This window comes from Colletotrichum paranaense, assembly GCF_030867605.1.
Source record: "Colletotrichum paranaense strain IMI 384185 chromosome Unknown Scaffold_13.1, whole genome shotgun sequence".
Taxonomy (NCBI): Eukaryota; Fungi; Ascomycota; class Sordariomycetes; order Glomerellales; family Glomerellaceae; genus Colletotrichum; species Colletotrichum paranaense.
In genome coordinates, this window is record NW_026848971.1 from 235,770 (window position 1) to 254,355 (window position 18,586).

General features: G+C 50.0%; 7 protein-coding genes across 7 annotated transcripts; 1 reads left to right on the forward strand and 6 right to left on the reverse strand.

The window, feature by feature from the left end:
• Positions 1-117: 117 nt before the first annotated feature.
• Positions 118-3,657, reverse strand: CPAR01_13542 (uncharacterized protein; the record flags this gene model as incomplete). The annotated part of the gene is made up of 1 exon (XM_060497795.1): positions 118-3,657. One exon carries the CDS (start codon positions 3,655-3,657, stop codon positions 118-120), a length of 3,540 nt encoding a protein of 1,179 aa, XP_060343263.1.
• Positions 3,658-4,371: 714 nt separating this feature from the next.
• On the reverse strand, positions 4,372-5,721 carry CPAR01_13543 (uncharacterized protein; the record flags this gene model as incomplete). The annotated part of the gene is made up of 2 exons (XM_060497796.1): positions 4,372-4,928; positions 5,001-5,721. 2 exons carry the CDS (start codon positions 5,719-5,721, stop codon positions 4,372-4,374), a joined length of 1,278 nt encoding a protein of 425 aa, XP_060343264.1.
• A 1,001-nt stretch (positions 5,722-6,722) lies between these two features.
• CPAR01_13544 (uncharacterized protein) lies at positions 6,723-7,923 on the reverse strand (the record flags this gene model as incomplete). Its single annotated transcript, XM_060497797.1, has 2 exons — positions 6,723-7,762; positions 7,815-7,923. 2 exons carry the CDS (start codon positions 7,921-7,923, stop codon positions 6,723-6,725), a joined length of 1,149 nt encoding a protein of 382 aa, XP_060343265.1.
• Positions 7,924-10,010: 2,087 nt separating this feature from the next.
• CPAR01_13545 (uncharacterized protein) lies at positions 10,011-11,127 on the reverse strand (the record flags this gene model as incomplete). Its single annotated transcript, XM_060497798.1, has 4 exons — positions 10,011-10,102; positions 10,160-10,351; positions 10,424-10,795; positions 10,845-11,127. 4 exons carry the CDS (start codon positions 11,125-11,127, stop codon positions 10,011-10,013), a joined length of 939 nt encoding a protein of 312 aa, XP_060343266.1.
• Positions 11,128-11,911: 784 nt separating this feature from the next.
• On the forward strand, positions 11,912-12,591 carry CPAR01_13546 (uncharacterized protein; the record flags this gene model as incomplete). Its single annotated transcript, XM_060497799.1, has 2 exons — positions 11,912-11,975; positions 12,062-12,591. The coding sequence occupies 2 exons, from the start codon at positions 11,912-11,914 to the stop codon at positions 12,589-12,591; spliced, it is 594 nt and encodes a 197-aa protein (XP_060343267.1).
• A 600-nt stretch (positions 12,592-13,191) lies between these two features.
• On the reverse strand, positions 13,192-14,190 carry CPAR01_13547 (dihydrodipicolinate synthetase; the record flags this gene model as incomplete). The annotated part of the gene is made up of 2 exons (XM_060497800.1): positions 13,192-14,000; positions 14,055-14,190. 2 exons carry the CDS (start codon positions 14,188-14,190, stop codon positions 13,192-13,194), a joined length of 945 nt encoding a protein of 314 aa, XP_060343268.1.
• An 836-nt stretch (positions 14,191-15,026) lies between these two features.
• On the reverse strand, positions 15,027-16,744 carry CPAR01_13548 (uncharacterized protein; the record flags this gene model as incomplete). Its single annotated transcript, XM_060497801.1, has 2 exons — positions 15,027-16,457; positions 16,526-16,744. 2 exons carry the CDS (start codon positions 16,742-16,744, stop codon positions 15,027-15,029), a joined length of 1,650 nt encoding a protein of 549 aa, XP_060343269.1.
• Between the last annotated feature and the right edge of the window lie 1,842 nt (positions 16,745-18,586).

Here is an 18,586-nt window from a genome sequence, read left to right on the forward strand (position 1 = left end):
TGCGGAGATCGCACGTATTAGCGAGTTCAATTTGACGAGATAAGCAAGTAATGTTTATAGCTAAAGAGGACAATTTGAGAATTCTCTAAAAGTGTATTGCGATTGCAAAGTCTGGAACTACCACAAGCTGAACCATTCTCGATCGCCGTCCCCTGCTGCAGCTGCCCTGTCTGGGCCTTGTTGTGCGTTGCTGACAAAGGCCTCTCCGATTAATCGAAAGGTGTTGTCTAGATCGAACAAGTTGCTGTTGCTAGCCTCGCTTGGGCCCTTTTCATCTTCTTCTCCTTCACTACGTGCCTGTTCTGCTTTGTGAACTTCTTTTTGTTTTTCGGCACCATCCTTGTCAATCTTTTCTTTCCTAGCATTCTCTTTTTCGGCCCTTTGCCTCGCCAACTCTTGCTTCCGCAATTCTTCAAGTTTCAATTCCTCTTTCACGCGCGTTGATATAGGAGCCGGCCGTAGAGTCAGAAAGACTGCGTGTTCTTTCACCCAGATGATTAAGTCGCCAACTTCAACCCCTGCTGGTGCTAAGCCCATTTGCCCTGTTCCGAGCACGATGAACTTTCTCCCGAGGGTGTAGTCCACATATTGATCGTATGCCGCCAGGACACTCGTGCCGCGCTTGTCAAACATTCGCAAGGGACCTCCTGGCGGAAGTGTAAAGGTTTTCTCTTGCCAACGATAGTGCTCGAAACTAGGCAAGACATCCGTTTTCATAAGATGTGCAAACTTGCTGTTGGAGGAGGATTGCACCTTTCGTTTTATAAGATAAACCCTTGCCATGGCCTCCAAGGATTTTAATGACGGATCGCTAGGGGTAGGGATGTGTGGACGCGGGCTATTATCCAAGTTGCTTTCTCGAAGCTTCTGGAGAAGCTTTTGGTCATTCTCCATGCGTTCTGCTAGCAAGTCTGCAGCCTGCTTGAAAGTATTGTCCTGAACCTCGTCATTAGATCTTGCCAGAACCGCATTGAGAAAGAGATGTTTGCGACTGTCGTCCGACTGATTTGGCGGAAGATTGATCCCCTTCGCGGCGCTCAATGCTGCTTCAAAGCTCGAAACTTGGAGCTCTAAATCCGTTCTCGCATCCTTGAGAATGTTTCCTCTAGACTTCCCGAGATTGTCGTGCATCTTGGTTGCCAAAGCGACCTTGCCGATCACAGCTCCCTTGACGTGAAGTAAGTTGAACCCGCCATCAGAAACTAAAGAGTGATGTTTGTCGTCGCCTTTGAAAGCATCAGTCGAAGTCGGCTTTTGTCGCTTCGTCGGCGGTCTGACATCATGGGGTAGAATGTACACGTTGACCTCGGCTGACCAATCTGGAACCCATGATGGCAGGTTTTCAAATGAAGGACCCCTAGAGTTACCGATTCCTGCGTATCGCAGAAAGGCGAAGGCATCTCCGGTTCTGACAAGTTCTCGGGCAACCATGGTGTATACAACTTCAGGCGTACTCTTGTCAGTATAGTCCGGCTTGATGTGCTGTGGACTGTCTTTGGACTGTTTTGTTCGATCTAGAATGCTGTGCATACCATCCACCATTTCGCTGAAAGACCGTGTCGCCTTTGGTATGGACCTCAGTAATCTGATTGTCTTTCGGCTCTGAAGGGGATCAGTTTTTCTCAGCCCGTCGGCAAACTCAACAATGGAATCCAAAGTGTCGAACATATCCTTGGCGGCTCCTCCCCGAGAAAAGATCTCGTCTGTGAAGACTTCGCTATGACGAAAGTTTGGATGAAACAACGGCGCGTTGCGTTCTTTTATGATTCCTAGCAAGGCGAACACATTGTCGACCGAAAGTGTTGATTTGAACCTAGACCCAAGTTTCAAAGCATCTTTCAGGGCAAGACGGTCAATCTCGTCAACCTGAAACCGCATATTCTCCATGATCAGCGCATTCATAAGATGTTCGTTGGTCAAGATAGACCGGTGATCATCGTTTCCTGTTCCCTGGGCCAAAATCCGGCCCAGACCTTCTGCGAAATCTTCCCAGTGTATCAGCGTATTTCCACTCTGAAGTATGGTCTCTTTAGAAGCAGCAATTTCTTGAATGATCCAAACTCTTTCAAACCAGCTATTGGCTAAGAGAGAAAGGAGTTCTTGCCATCCGGACAAAGGTGACGACTTCAAATTAAGGAGCTCTGTCTGATCCATCTGTGCCGTCGTCACAATTTGCCGGACAAGCTCGAATGCCTTCGTTGCTACTGGAGTTTTGCCCAGCCAGCCGATAGTCGATGTGGCCTCCTCGAAAATTTCTCGCATCAGCCCGACTTGTCGACTCTTTTCTTGCGCGTTGGCCTGGTCAATGCAAATAGAGTCAATCCATAGAAGCTGAGAAAGGCGCAGCCTCCGCAACTGGACAAGGAGATCGTAAATGCTTGTAGAAACTAGAAATGGCGCTCCATCTACGAGAATGATTTGTGGTTCATCTCTTGTAGCTGCCCAACGGTGAGACACTGCTCGATACGAGGGAGGTGAATCTAAGGTTGCGTGGATGATATCGCATTGCACTGGTGAGTTCCGGAAGCAGGGTTGAGCCCGAAGCCGAAGAATGCGGAATTCGTTTGGTCGTCGCAATGGCTTATGCTTGAACTTCGTCATTCGCATCGCCATTCCATACCTCACTAGATATACGCCCATTCCGATAAAAAAAGCAACCTTTAGCGAAGTGCTGACAGGGAGCACAAAAGGCTCTGTCCTAGCTGAGGTCGGATCCATTTCGAGGGCTTTGATAAAAAAGCTCGTAAGCGCGAACCAGAGACACCCCCGGCGCTCCATTCGAAGAATCGGTGAAGCCTCTCCGCCATGATGTCGTAGCCAAAACTCCTGATGAGGGTACTGGTTGACGAAGAGGTGCATTGTATAAGCTGCCTGGAAGGGAACCCCCTTTGAAAGCCAGAAGATCGAGCACAGCAACCACTCGACGGCCACCACAGGCTGCAAATATAGGTCCGGCCCAGTAAACCATAACCAGAAGGAGTAATGAAGAACTTCGGGAAGAGTAGTAACACACGCCCATACGACTACAGCCATGATTATTCCCTGCCTTCCCTCCGGAACGAATCCATTAATTGTACCCCTTGGGACACTGAGCAGTAAACCGGGCAAGATTGGTGCCACAGCAGTAGGCCAGAAATCGGAAGATCCCAAGACTGTCTCCAAAGCAACCGATATATCGCGGAAGTCGAATAGTTTTCGGAACACAACACGTGCACCCGAGTAGATCACGGGCTTCAAGAAGAAACCGAGATCCTTCGGCAAGCTGGCGTACTTGCAACGAATCTGGCTGTCGGCGAAGAGGGCTAATGTGTATGGGTGAAAGTTGATGTTCGGAAAGTACCAAGCTAGAAAGGCACTTAGATAAGTCCAAGGATAAATCTGATTGCTTAGAGTTTGTCGATACTGAATCAAGAGTGTCTGATATATCCATCTTTGTTGCGATGGCAAGCCTTCGTCGACAACCAAAGTGAAGAACGCAATCTTGATCATTTCGGCCGCGTCGTAGAAATTCTGCTGCAGCTTTCCGAGGAACTTTTTGTCGTAGTTATCTGGGTCAAAGTCCCAATCGGGATCAACATCCTGGTCGTCCTTTTCCTCATCTTCAATGCCAGCTCTCAACTTTCTGAAGTGCTTCACAAATAGTTTCAGCTTCTCCATCGCCTGTATTTTCGGCGATTATTTATAGAACCGAAATTGAGAAATTTTGAATATCAATGAAGGGTAATAGTTGATCTTGAAATCTAATGAAACTGATTTTGTCATATGAAGGTCGAGTTCGGGGAGTCGATCATTTAGTGAAAGATAATGTTTACCTGAGGCATAATCGTCGTCCTCAATTAGCCGTCTATGACGATCCATAAAGTCTTCGAGAAATGAGTCGACGAGCATTTCTAGTCGATAGGTAGCTTCACTTGCATGTTTATATGCTATCAGGTGATCATGGTGGTATTGTAGCTTGCCAACTCGATGGGAAAAAGATGGCTAGACTCGTGCGGCTGATCTGCACAAGCTGAAAAGAGCACAGAAACCTGCAGATCTGGACCTAACGCTGTTGTGAACTATGCATACGGGCTGATTAGCACTTCTGCGCACTCCGAGAACTACGTTGATTGGATGTACAACCGCCAAGGCGCTCACCGCTGCAGTTCTTCCAGTTTGAAATGGAAATTCACCAAAACCCGAGACATTGCTCTTTTTTAGGCATCCAAACTGCTTGCCCGCTATTATCAAGCACATTCAGCGATTGGCTTCGCGTTATCATTCATCAGTCTAGAGAGGCTTTACACGCAAGGATGATTTGCCATCTCGAAAGATCATGCTCGACTACTTCAATGTTTATCACCTGCCCTGCACCCAAGCTATCGCTTGATCTTAATGTTTTCTCAGCATCCAACTCCAATGTGACCAGGGATCCCTCGCGAGATCTTCCATATCTTTGACGTGTCTATGATCTTCCCACAGAGAGAGGAGACCAGCATCGATCGCTAGGCTAGCATACTTTGTCGCAAGCCACGGCTCTCCAACACCGCTGTATTCAATCGCAGCAAGCATGTAGGCCTCACTAAGGAAACTCCAGTTGTGCTCTTGGTGATAAAGAGATATAAGAAGCTCGGCCATTTGTGGTGTAGCATTTGACTGAGGCGAGTGGTCCTTCAGCTCCTCAAGCAGGGAGTAGATTTGTGCTATTCGTTTGTCTGAGGCTTCAGTCACGAGATCAGGTTGTTTGCAAAAATGACAGCTGCAATTGAAGCCCCAGTTGGAGTGCAGACGATTCTGCCTCTCATCACGAGATTGCAAAGGCTCGACATAACTGATTGTGAGCTCTTCGCCGGGGACGATGTCGCGAAGGGCGGTTGTTCGCTGTGTGAGAGTCCGAGGATCAAACCAGTAGTCGATGTTGGGGCGGCAATCGTGATTCAGGCGAGAAGCTAGACGTGTTATTAGTATTTGATGGCAGCAAAAAAAACATGAAGGATGAAAGGGTCTAAAAGGGAACTTACTTTGAGCAAACAGTGCATAAAACCGGTCGTCAGTACGGCTGCTATTGGTGCTGATCGAGAACATATTGTTCTTGGCAATTGCAGCGACGGTAGATACCTCGTCTCCATGGTATCCGTGTGTAGACAGATTCATGACCTGATTCCGATGATGGGAATTCAACAGGCCTACTGCATGAGCTCTCATGATGTCCAGCTGCTTTCGTGGCATCGATTCGAGTGCTGAGTAGTCAACCAGCAGACTGGCGGTCTCTTTGAGAATCACCTCACCCCGTGCGATACGTCCAGTGGCTACCAATCCATACTCTTTGCCAGGAATAGCCGCGAGCTTAATCTTTGGCGATATCTGATTGGTACCCGTAAGATAGCTTGGTTCGGTAAACCCCCGACTACTCACAATATGACTGGCAGTCTCGGCCTCGGTTATGACAGCGATGCCCTTGCCTCCGTAGTCTTCCTTGATGTAAATGCAAAATTCGGGAGATTCAAGCCCTTCTCTGAAGCATCGAGAAATCCCAGTCCAGAGAGGACTTGTTGGTAAGGCTGAAGAGTTAGACGAGACGCGGTCCCGAGCGGTGGTGAGCGGGTCTACAACATCCTTGACGGTGCAGATCAAGGAGTGTGCGAGAGGCCGGGGAAAGACACAGAGTGCGTCGGGACCGGTATTCTTGACGTTCCCCAGAACATGGGTCAATCCTGTGCACAGGAGAAGCAGACACTTCATCGTAAGTTGTTGCAAAAATGGATGTCGAAAGCGTACGAGCTCCAGGGGCGTGAGACCACTCCTTCATGTATTTTTGCTCACTCAGTCGCCTACATTTCTCTCCTCTTAATCCAAAAAAACATATGATGCATGGACTTGGGTCAAGTCTCAGAGTAGTATACTTATGCTGACTGACAAATTGGCGAGCCAAGATTCTTATGATCAAGATAAGTTGTTTACTATCTGACTGTCTTACTACTGGACATTCTGACTGATCATCTGACGGCTGACTCAATACCCTGGCAACTTACAAGCAGGATGGTTATGTGCCCCACGCGTCACCCTCTCTCTCTTCAAGTGACTCAAAGTGCATTCCTCGCGACTGCAACGAAGGCTGGACTCTCCATTCAGATTGCCCCCTGGTTGAAGGATAAGTCAGCCCATTGTAGTTATTGCTACCCCATAGGTCTATGTTAAAGAATCCCGGCGCGCTTTTGCTTGCAGTCGCATGGTTGTTCAACTAGTATCGCGCATTCAGGTAAAACACCTTACGTCTGTCTACCGCTCACCACATCAGACGCGTTGCCAAGTGCAAGAGGGGCATCCGTTGAGTCTTGAATAGTTAGATCCATGAAACCTCTAAGATAAACCAGCTACCATCTGAGACACATAATTGCTGAGAAAGGCCCTTCGTCAAATCCCTCATCTAGCCACATGCGCTACTTAGGCCTGACCTAGTCTGTTGTCTTCCCGTCAAGGCTTGCAGTGCAGAATCGATGTGACAGCCAATGCACCAGATACCGAGGTGCATGCACTTGCAGCTGTGTGCGGGGTTCAGGTCACGGAATGCCATTCCGAAGGTTATATGCAAAAGTAGTAGGTGGGAGAGGCTTCATAGGATGACAAATCGTCATCATAGGTGCGAATGCCCCATGAGGATGTGCCTGCTCTCCATCCGTCGCTGTGTGAGCAATGAGGCTCGTGATCAATGCCCATAGGCGGGGATACTAATACAAGATGCGTCATGTAAGCCGTCCGTCGGGCATATAGCATAGCAATGATGCTTGGGGGCTGGGTGAAAAACGGACCTTGTCTCTCAAGATCCACGCGATCTCGGGCACGGATTCTATCATCAACGGGTCGTCGAGAGTTCCCATGAGTTGTTCATCCAAGTCAGCCCTCCCTTGTTTGACTTCCTCGGCGTAAAAGCATTCAGCACCTCTAAGCATTTCTTCAATGAAACCAGATTGCTCCCATCTGTTCCAAATGTTGGAATGCTCTCTGATCTCGGAGAGCAGAGTGGGAAGCCGCCGCTCACGACTGGCACTCTGCTCGTTTGAAAGCGCAGGTGACTCGCTCAGGTCGGCTGTGTAGTAGAGGGATAGCACGGCATCCAAGCTGCTGAAGCCCAGAAGTTTTGCACAGTGCTTCAGACAGCTCAGCCTCTCGCAAAGAGACGTAGTGCTTGCTATAGAGCCGACCCGTCCCCGTGGCGTTTTCAATTCGTTCTTCCCAGCGCAGGAGCCACCGTGAATACCCATGAACTCGTCAGAGTAGTCACGACGTTGGAAAGCTTCTGTTTCGGGTGGGGAGGAGAGATAACTGAGAGCGATATCGTTTCCCCAGCTTGGTATCTCGCCTGGGGCCATCATCCCAAGCATCTGGTCCGAGGGGGCATCAAACCTCACAGCCAGTGGATCTCCGCGGTCGAAACATCCCGGCGCCAATCCTTTATGGATGTCATTTGGCCTTCCCCCACTGAAGAGCCCGGCTGGGCTGGCGATTGGTGGTGGGTTCTGCGGTGTCTGGGCAAGAAAACGCCACATGGTCTCGGCGACTTCTGGAAATTGTGACGAGGGATCTTCTGAAAGAGACATTGATTCTCTGGACGTGCTAGTTGAGCTGAGGGGAGGCGCTGTTGATGATGGCACTGATCGTTGTCCTGGGGTCGTGGGTACGCTGAGCGAGTCTTTGTCCCGGGGCTCATGCTCGTTGGCGGACAATTCTTTCTTCTCTTTGACCAAACTCTCAAGAACTTGAAGACGCTGTTTAAGCTTCTCACCTGCCTTAATTATCAGTTGAAGCTCCTAATTAGAATCGATGTCGAGACATACGGTGAGCACGTTGCGCGATTCGGTTTTGAATCCTCTTCTTCTCTCTCGGGTCAGATACTGCGGTCCAGTCATCCTTTCCTGAAACGGAAGCAGCATTCTCTCTATCCATTGTCTCTATACGCAATCAATATACTCGACTTGAATGTGAGTGTCTTGAAATCAATTTCAAAGCAGGTCAACGAGTAAGACGAAAGATGTTACGAGACAGTTCTGGTGGAATCTAGAGTAAAGTCATATACCAATGGCATTTTAAACCTGCATTTTCTAGCGGTATTCCCGCTTGATTCAAAGTTGCTAGGTCTTTATTTACAACTTTAGCGACTTTTACCAGCTTTCGCCTGCGAGGTTTATTTCCCGAGCTTGCAAACATCTTGTGCTTCCCAGCTCGTGTTTCTCCAAACTCAATACTACGTGAAGGACGTCTTTGGCCTATCCACTTAGCCAGGCTGTCTCACCAGGTTATTCTCAACTCCTCCAATCCTTGTTGGAGTCTTCAAAAGACCCTCTTGACTCGTGATTTCTTGCTCAACTTTGACGTTTGGTGTACTCGGATTCGCTGCCGAAATGTGCCCCGAAATCTAAGCATGGTCTGGGGGAGGAGATATCTCAGATATCATGCCACAGACCCTTGGGTATGCCTGAGCTACAACCCACTTAGCTTCGGCTTACCTCTTTGGATGGCAGGTTCCGTCGGCCTTTACTGGTTTGTTTGCCGCTTCGTGGCGATGCGAGTGAAATGCAGTCAGAGATCCACAAAGTGGACCATGATCAAGCCAAGAGTCGGCTACGAGGATGGCGGGTTTCACGTCGAGAAGCCGACTTCTAGACGATAAAAACGTGGACTACTAGTTAAACTAGCACAAGTAAATGTGGTATATCATTGACTCTACCTTGCAGTCTGTACTGTCCAGCACTACGGAGGCAGTTTGACCGATATAAATAGCGGACTTAGTTATGACGGCTTTGAAGCTGCGGGACCGGAGAAAATGTACAGCCAGACCATTCCGATGTGGCACTTCGTAGAATTGTTGATACAAACATTACTCCGTATCAATACCCAGGCACGCAGGATACTATTGCGGAGTTAATGCATCGGGTCAGGGATGAGTGAGCACTGAGCAATGCCCGTCCGAAGCTCCCAATGACTCGTACGGAAGCGGCCCGCCCCGCAGACGCCGGAAACCTTAATCGAGGATCCTTGCCTGGGAAGTAGCAGAGTTCGATATCACAAACCATGTTCGTCTTTGAGAATTATGCCGAATGAAGCCACTCTAGCCGATAAGTCAAATCTGTCCGGCAAGACTGAATGCATCCTCCCGTCGGCTGCTCCACCGGGCCGCCTAATACAGAGCGGAAGCCACGGAATTTTGCCTACCATCCGGCCCTGGTCTTCGGCTTCGGGTGAGTGGAGAGAAGGGCCGTTGCACAATGAGAGCTAGGTATTGACTTCTTTTTTCTCAGCGCTCAGTCGTCGGGCCGAAGCCCGCACAGTCTTCTGAATAATATGTATCATTTCTGGCAACCCCGCGTAACTTTGGCTTCGGGTACTCCTTAGCCGCCCATGGCCTATTGACCGTGCGTGAGGAACCCGGTCGGCAGTGGGCCAGCCTCTATCACCTCCTTGACGATCTGTATCTAGATATAGCATCCGGCCTCTTGTGAACTCTATGCAACACTAAGTCGCACTGTCGAATAGGAAGAAGAGTAAAGGTTAGTAGAATTGGTGATCACTGGGCAAATGAAACTACCCAGCTGTGACCAGCGGCAACACGTCAGACATTCGATCTTGGACTGTGGGCGCCTGCACAAATCGCAACTAATCCGCAGATTATCAGATATCATTTATTGGACAGAGTTTTGACCTGATACGTATATATTGATCTAAGCCACCACCATCCCGGCCCCTCCCACGTCGAACAACAACCCAAAGTCTTTGACCGAGGCCATGGAAGATTTGGAAACATTCACAAAATTTACAATTGAGTAGGTTTAATCCAACTATAGGTGCAGATGATATCTCATTGGTGGAAGCAGTCGTGGATCTCAGTAGACAGATACTAGAACCTCCAAGTTACAACCTGACCCATTCTTCAGTATACACATATACCTTCAATTCTTTCCCCTTATGTTGAAGCGTGCTGTCTCCTCATACCTCTTTAATCATCAATTGTATTGATCGACCTCTCGTCATGATCATCACAAAGGTGGCGTGATCTTGTTGCCCAAAAATGGATCAATTTCCTCAGTGAACACATAGTTGCCATTAGAGTCGAGAGGATACGACTTGCCTGAGTATCACGGACACATCAGCATGTCTCACAACGTATATAATGTGCTTTTCTTACCAAGGAATGGATGAACAATCGTGACATTGTCGTAAATATCGAAGTGGCGATCTCGAGCCCAGTTATTGACGAGGTCCCAATTATAGCAGCTATGCTCGGTCCGGAAGTTCGTCAATGGCCTTCTATTGTTGTCGACCCAGTCATATGAACCGATTGAGATGTCTGCTTTGCACATGAGAGCCATGCGAATGTCTATCAAGTAATTCATATGCGCATTAGCAAAATAATCAAGAGTGGACATTGAATGTTTTAGAAACCTCTTACTATCAACGCAGTGATCAATATGATCTTCCAGATGACGCTTCAGCTTCACATTGCCCTTGAAGTAGTAATCCGGGTATAGAGCTTGTCGAACTAATTTCAAACAGTGGATTTGATGATGGACGTTCAACCCGCTCCAATAATATTCGGTCAACTGACCAGATGCATCTGAAAGTCGAACAGAAGTCCTGTTGATTTTCTTGAGGTCTTCTGCTTTGAGTTTAAGATTGCTGTATAAGACGAGCTCGTCCCATGCAGCGTCTAATTCTGGTCTCGGCTTGCCTCGATAGACGTTACCATCCGTCACTTCGTTCATCCACAAGGATCGTTCTGGCTTCAGAGCCTTTCGAGCTGGTGCTGTTGTCCGGAGATTGACTATCAGTACAGAAATCAGAAAGATACGCCTAGAACAGAGTCAACTTACACCATACCATGGTCTGGTCGTCGGCGCATATCTTCTCTTCACCCTGGAGGGAAATGACGAAGGTCAGGAAGAGTGCGGTATAGAACGTAAATACCATGAGATGGACCCAAAGGTATGGTCGGCAGAGTTGATGAGATAGTTTGCCGGATCCCTTCCGGGGGCGAAGGGCGCCCTTTTCGGCGAGTAGGTGGTCCTCAGACCCGGCATCGGACCCATTCTCGTTCATGATTTGGTACTCCGGTAGACCAGAGATACGAGACCAAGGCCATTTGAGAAGGTTCATTGTTGTAGATGAGAATTGGTCGCAAAGCTTTGTGAGAAGGTGTGTGAAAACGTATCGTGATATCGTTATCGTGGTAAGACCATGTGCAGCCGAGACTCAAGTAGGACCGACTTCGAGGAACTTCGGCGGTCCTTTTCGAAATCAAGCCACACGATCCTACATGTATGACTACCTTAGTTCACTCTATCGAAAAAAAGAGTATGCCGTCGCGAAGTTGAAGTTTCCGAAGTCTCAATCAACAAGGCAAGGTATATACAGATTGAATCTGACATAATACTTTGCGTGACATGAATCTAAGCTTCTCATATGACTAAAGTCCGCTTGAGCATCTGGTATCTCCACTCTTTCTGAGGACAGTGACAGCGCTATGCCGTCTGACAACTGACTCATACACTGACCATCCGACCATCTTGACAGGCTCGGCTACTCGCGACTGTACCACAGCATGATGATCTCAGGTTATACCCTGGCATCTAGGTGATGTGCCTCAATGACATCAAACGGTGTTGCTGGCGGAGCTGACCATTTTCCAGCATGAATGACATTCTGTCAGTCAAATGACAATGTTTATGGATGGTGATGTGACAATCAGTCAATGAACTTACAGTTTACTGGACGTCGAATACCATCTTTGAGGAAACCATGATCTGAACATGAGTATTTAGCTTCTCCAACTTGTCCGAGATAGTTCTCATCTCAACCAGCTCTCTACACAACAGCTTCCATCGAACGCAAATACACCAAGTACCTCACCAATAACCAGCCACCCACATCCACTTTCAAAATGAAGTTCTCTAACACCCTCCTGCTTATCGCCCCCTTGACTGCCCTCGCGGCTGAGACATTTGGTAAGTCTAACATTCTCTGATCACCAATTTACCATCGATTGAGAGGCATAATTGTCAAGAAATTTATCTTTCTAATACTTTAGTAGGTGCACACGGTGGTGCGGTGGCTCAGGCTGGCGCCAAGGTCCATCAGCGCGAGGAGTCCACTGCCTTCAGCCCTGCCCAGGATGACGCCAAAGCCTACAAGCGCGGCCAGGACGATGCGAAGGCTTACAAGCGCGGTCAAGATGACGCCAAGGCGTATAAGCGTGGCCAAGATGATGCGAAGGCCTACAAGAGAGGTCAGGATGACGCGAAGGCTTACAAGAGAGGCCAGGACGATGCCAAAGCCTACAAGCGCGGCCAGGACGATGCCAAGGCGTACAAGCGTGGTCAAGACGACGCAAAGGCGTACAAGCGTGGCCAAGATGATGCGAAGGCCTACAAGAGAGGTCAAGATGACGCCAAGGCCTATAAGCGCGGTCAAGACGATGCCAAAGCCTACAAGAGAGGCCAGGATGACGCTAAGGCTTATAAGCGTGGCCAAGATGACGCGAAGGCATACAAGAGAGGTCAGGACGACGCGAAGGCGTACAAGCGCGGCCAGGATGATGCTAAGGCCTACAAGCTTTTGTAAGCGGGGTCTATGGCCAAAATCTGATGGACTTCAAGTTGCTTTGAAATTGGTAAGTAATTGCTATCTGTACCAATAAGATTGTCAATGAGCGATGAGACTGATTGAAAATTTTAGAAGCTGGCAAATCGTATGTGTTGCAGAGCAACCTGTGAGGGTCATACTCGACTATACCTTGCATCATGACCTTGTGAAACCAGCTGCTACCCTTCGCCCCATTGCCATCTAGAGTTTGCAAATTACTTTGCAGATACCTTACCATTACTTACTATTCGGGGGTTCGTCAGTCATTCATGTATAGATCTATAGTCTGTCATTCATTACTAGGTCAATACACTATTCCCCCCTGCTCTGATACTCGCTCGGTTTGGCCACGAGTCTATCCACATGAGACACTTTACTTACGCCCATGTACAATGCATCGATATGAGGTAGACGAAGCAGTCCAATGATTCCTGTTCGGAAGACTCAGTAATTCTGAAGATCTTTTGATATAGCTTTTGTGCTAATTTAACCAAAGTTGCCTAAACGCCTATCCATGCCATTATGTATATCACTTCAAAAATGTCGTCGTAGCCCCATTACTGAAATAAAACTAGCACCCTAGTTCAGCTTGGCTTCCTCGACGGCCAAAGGCGCCACCAAGTCTGAAATCCAGGCCTGCTTCTTCTCATCGGTGTACTGAGGGTAGGGGCGTCTGCAGTGGCAGCTGGTCAAAGGGTATCTGTGAGATTTGGCAACCACCCACTTGGTGCCGTTGATACCGCCCTTGCCGAAAGCCCACTCCATCTGGGCCAGCTTGAGCTGAGCGGCAGAGGCTTCCTCGATCTTGCCAGCGTTGTAAAGGTCAAAAATCTTGATGCAGTACTTGGGGAAGAGGTTGGCGACGCCGGTGATGGTGCCGTTGCTGCCGACGGACATGGCGGGCACGAGCCAGTCACTCTGACCTGCGAGGGCGAAGAACACGGAGGGGTCGAACTCAGCGCGGACGCGGGCGACCTTGGCGATTCCACCGCAGGTGAGCTTTACACCGACAATGTTGGCGTGCTTGCCCAGGCGAGAGAGCATGTCAGAGTTGACGTCGAGGCCGGCGGCAACACCGGGGAAGTTGTAGATGATGATGGGGATGGGGCTGGCGTCGGCGAGCTCCTCGAAGAAGCCGACGATTGCCTCCTCGTTCATGGCGAAGTGGAAGTAGCTGGGGACAAGGACAAGGGCGTAGTCGGCGCCAGCGGCCTTGGCGAGCTTTGTCTCATCGATAACGGCACGGGTGGACTGGCCACCGCAGCCCATGGTGATAGTGAGGTCGGGGCGACCGGCCTTGACGGCAACCTCTCTTGTGGTCTTGACGAGTCTAGTCTTCTCATCATTGGTGAGGGTGACAGCCTCGCCGTTGGTGCCAGCCAGGACGACTGCGATACTGTCAGACTTGATGTTCTTAGGCTCTACTTGGGCTTATTACTTACCTCCATGGAGGCCAGACTTCACCAAGAACTCTAGGTGCTTGGTCTGCACGTCCCAGTCGATCTCTTGGCTGGCATCGTTGCCAAACCAGGTCAAACTAGGCACGTGGATACCGGCGGGAAAAGTCTTAGCAGCCATTGTGAATGATGTAGCGGTTGTAGGATACGCTTGACAAAATGAACAAGGATGAGTTTAGGGTATCGATTGAAGGTTTAGGGATAATGAGAAGAAAGGCCAAACAGATTTGAATGGCAACAGTCGATACAAGTATGTTCTGAACTCCGTGGGTCGGAGCGCTCAACCCCGCGGTGGGCATCGAGGCGCGGGGCGCTTCAAGGTGGCATGTTTCCGACAAGCCGACCTTCCCCACGGGCATGAACCGAGCATGCAAGGCGGGTTTCTTGTGGAGTCAGAGCCTCAGGAAGCAGGCAGGGTCATGAGTCGTGAGCTGCTCACTGAGTCTTCCCCACGGGCCAGGTCATCTGATTGAAGAACTCCAGACTTTCACAGAAAACCATGTCGAAACCGGACAAAGAACCTGAGTTTTGAGAGTAACCGATCGGAGTGGATCGGTGTCGCGGCCGTCTGTGGGCCTTCCGATCGGGACCCACACTGATCGGGTACGCTAGTGTCGCCCGTCGGTTGCAGCCGATGGAACCAGTCACGCAGCTTGCTAGCCCGGAATCTGATCTGGCTCTCACCAAGGCGGCAATGGGTACTGTGGCGTGGAAGAGAAGTCATCAATCATTGATGACTTGGGTAGATGGAACATGTGCTGAAGATGATTTAATTGAGGTGTACAATAAAAGGGGTATCTAATGCTCTGGCGACTTGAGCTAAGTAGTTACTAGTACGAAGCAAGCGAACACTTCCAACGTGAAGCTATCCTCGGCAAGTGCGAAGCTCGCGAAGAGCCACCGTCCGAGTAGAGATTGGTGGCGAAGCCTTCTGAAGCCGTCGAATACTAAGGCATCTCAGACGATAGCAAAACATGCGTTGAATATGGCATGCATCACGGATCGGATGTCAACCCGGACCTTCTCAGCATCCTGCCTAGCCTGCACCTCTTCTAGAACCTGGGCAGTGATCTTCGCATTGCCGGCAACGCTCTCCATACGCAGGATCTGGGTCTTGATCCATATCCTCTCCTGAGGGTCCTGCTCTTCCGACCCTAACATCAGTAAAGGCCACAGCATGTTCACCGGTAATGAGTTATCTGCGTCCAGTGAATCAACTAGTAGTCGAGCTAGGCGTCGAATCTGATTGAGAGCATCGCTGGCTTCTTTAGTAAGGGGAAAGTTTTTGTATGCCACTCTATGTAGGTGGACTTTACTTGCGTGATAGTTGGCAAGATAGGTTCGAAATGCACGTGTGATAACGAACGCTAGGTGCGGTGAAACGTGAGGCTCCGTCAACTTCCCCGCCACGGCATAGTCCATGAGCGGGGGCCGCTGCTCGTACAAGGTCCGCAGATCCGCTGCGATGGCGGCCCCGATGTTCATGACCTCCGTCTCGTCCTCGACGGTGCCACGTGACCTATGCCAAGGGTCGATCTTTGATATCCGACCCATGAAGCTCTGCACCTTTTGGAAGAAGACAATGCCGGGCTGGTATAGAACTTGGAATAGGACATCCTCAATGTCACCATCTCCAAAGTCCTCCCTGGTTGAGTCTGCGCCTCCTCCATCAAAACTAGCTGGTGACGCTTCGACTAAGAGCAGCTCGTCATCTTTGGAAAGGAGCAAGCCCTGTCCACCAGCGGAAACGGCACGGGCATCGAGTAGGCGCATCCACTGCAGGAATTGCTTCTCGATAGCGGCAAAACTGCTCTTCTCGCCTTGCTGGAACAGTCCATAGGCCCGCTTAAGGAACGAGTCTGCAGCCTTGATCTGACCTCGGAGGATGTCGACATAACTGAGGAAGAAGAGCGTCGCGAGAAGGTGCTCCCTGCGTGAGCTCGGATTGTCGGTCGCGGGCGACGACTCGTCGCCACAGATAGCCACTTCCGACACGGCTTTCTGATAATGATCTTCCGGACTGGCTAGCCAGGAGCCTTCGCGACGTGATAGCATCAGGTTCGAGAAGGCGAGTACCGACCACTTGACCATTTGCGACGCACCCGCCATGTCGACGACAACCTGTCGAACGGCGAGCCACTTCTTCTGCGTCTCGACTTCGGCAAGGATGGGAGGGACAACGACGCGGCTGAAGTAGTCCATGAGTCTGTCGTCCTCAGTCGGGACCTGTAATGCCATGGCCTGCTCTGACTGACTACTAGCATCAGGGATTGGTGATGGGTCTGGCAGCTCATCCATAGCAGTTCGATCTGGGAAGGCGAGGTTCGGCGGGCTACTCATGAGCGGCGGTTGCCGGCTTCCAAGAGGCTGACCTGCAAACTGGTTCCTCTTTGGCTAAGCAGTTAGCGTGACGAGTCCATGGGATGGAATTGGGATCGGGTTTGGGGATGTCTTACGAGAACTTGCCCATCAAGGCTCATCTGCTGACCAGGTTCTGGGTTGACCTGCTGCCAGGCATCGCCAGCATCCCACAAGAAGTTGGCATAGTCGAATATCTCATCAACGGCCTGCATGGGCTGGAACACCGACGCCGCCGGCGAAACGGAGGCATCGGTAGCATGGGACGGGATAGCCGGACTACGACCAGACCCGGAGGACCCTGCGGCTGCTAACATTGCGTGGGCGGCGAAGCTGCTCGACTGCGGCCGCCACTTGCACTCTAGATTCAGGCGCTCGCAATGACTGCACCGAGGCCGACTCTCATCACATTTGACTTTGCGGCGTCTGTGGGTCGAACATTAGCAAGATGATCATCCATCGGCACGGAGTGTTGCCGGTGATGTCGGGTCGTTGGCTGGACCTCCTCGACAGTACCACGTCGGGAGATTGCCCGACGACCGTCCATGGGCTGCCGGATCGGAGTCTCAAGGTACCAAGTGTGAAATAAAACTTACTTGCAAGTCAAACAACCTTCCCTGGACCTAACTGATCTCCTCGCTGGTCGGGAGTAACTTGGCAGAGCCGACGTCCCACTATTCTCCTGCATGCTGGCGGTTGCGATCGCGTGCGGGCTCTTTGGCAATGGCGGACATCCTCCCCTTTTGGCCCCCTTCGAGTTTTTTCCTCTACTGCCGCTGACTGTCACTCGCACTGCCTTGTCTGCCTGCCTGTAATGGTTTGGTGTGGCCGCTGCTGCACTGGGTTGGAGTGTGGATGAGCGCGCAACGTTTTGTCCAAAGCTGGGGGAATGGAGCGCGGGGATATTTCCCCCCCTTTCAACTCCACGATGTGGGGGGGTTGCGGAGGGGGTTAAATTCCTCCCCTAAAAATTTTCTGCGCTGTTGCCGGCTGACTCGTACGCTTAAATGTCCTGCGCTGTGCGGTGGCCTTTGGAGTCAGTTCCTAGACCGATGTTAGTAATGGCAACTTGAACAACGGTGGAGATTCTAGCGCGCTTTTCGGAGGCCAAAGTATGAACGTAGATACCGGGCCTTTGAGGATTGATGCATCGCCACAAGCCACAGTTGGAATTCGTGACAAATTCGTGATCCCTTGAGTCTACTCTCATGCCGTCAACAGAGGGCGAACTGAATTGACAATTTGGAACTTCAGTTGCGATACGCGTCTTGTATGAGTTCATCTTCGTCTTGGGTTAAATGCCCTAATTGATGGAATCGAGACAGATGTTGAACTTGAAAAGGAGTTGAGCTCTCATGCTCAGTGATTGTAGCACAGTCACCACGTTGACAACGAAATAGGCGCACTGCAGACCAAAGTAACGGCGAGACTACCAGTGCCTCACACAATGATTGCTAGTATCTGGAGATGCTCGAAGTCTAGTTTTCGAGCGTTTGTCCCCTCGCGGAAGTTGGCCGAAAGAGTGTGACAGCCAGAATGGGGTTGACTGTGTAGCGCCATGCGCCACCACCAAAACGCGTCAGCCACCTTAAATCTAACGCGACTGAACTTATCCGGAGAGTCAACGATAAATGTGATGTTCATCCTATTTTGAAGACTTGAAAGTCTGATCTCAGCGCCAATCTCGTTTCGATCTCTTCGTTCTATGGTGCTCACATAGAAGTCCATTTTTGGGGTCCGAGAAATGTGTGAAGTTGATCCTTTCATGTTCAGCCCGTGGACTCACTCAGGAGTCCGTACGCTCAAAGTGGGCTCAAACTAACGACTTATAGCCACCCTGATAAGTGCATTTTCGGAGGCTAAAACGCCAGAATTTCTTTGAAGACTGCGCGTGTAAATAATGTAAGTTAGTTCAAGGAATGGATTTGGGGCCATTTGTGTAAGTCTCAAATCATAACATTGTCATTTCCAAAATCCTTCGGGAGACAAGTTTTCTGATTATGGTACTGCGACGCCGCTTTAAGAGATCATGATGCATAAAAGACCCCATCTTGAGTGTTTTTTTCTCCGCTTGAATTAAAAGCTCGATGTGGGCTATTCAACCGACGGAAAAGCACCCCCGTGACCGGTGAAGATTCCGCGCCAAGTCGTGCAGTCCT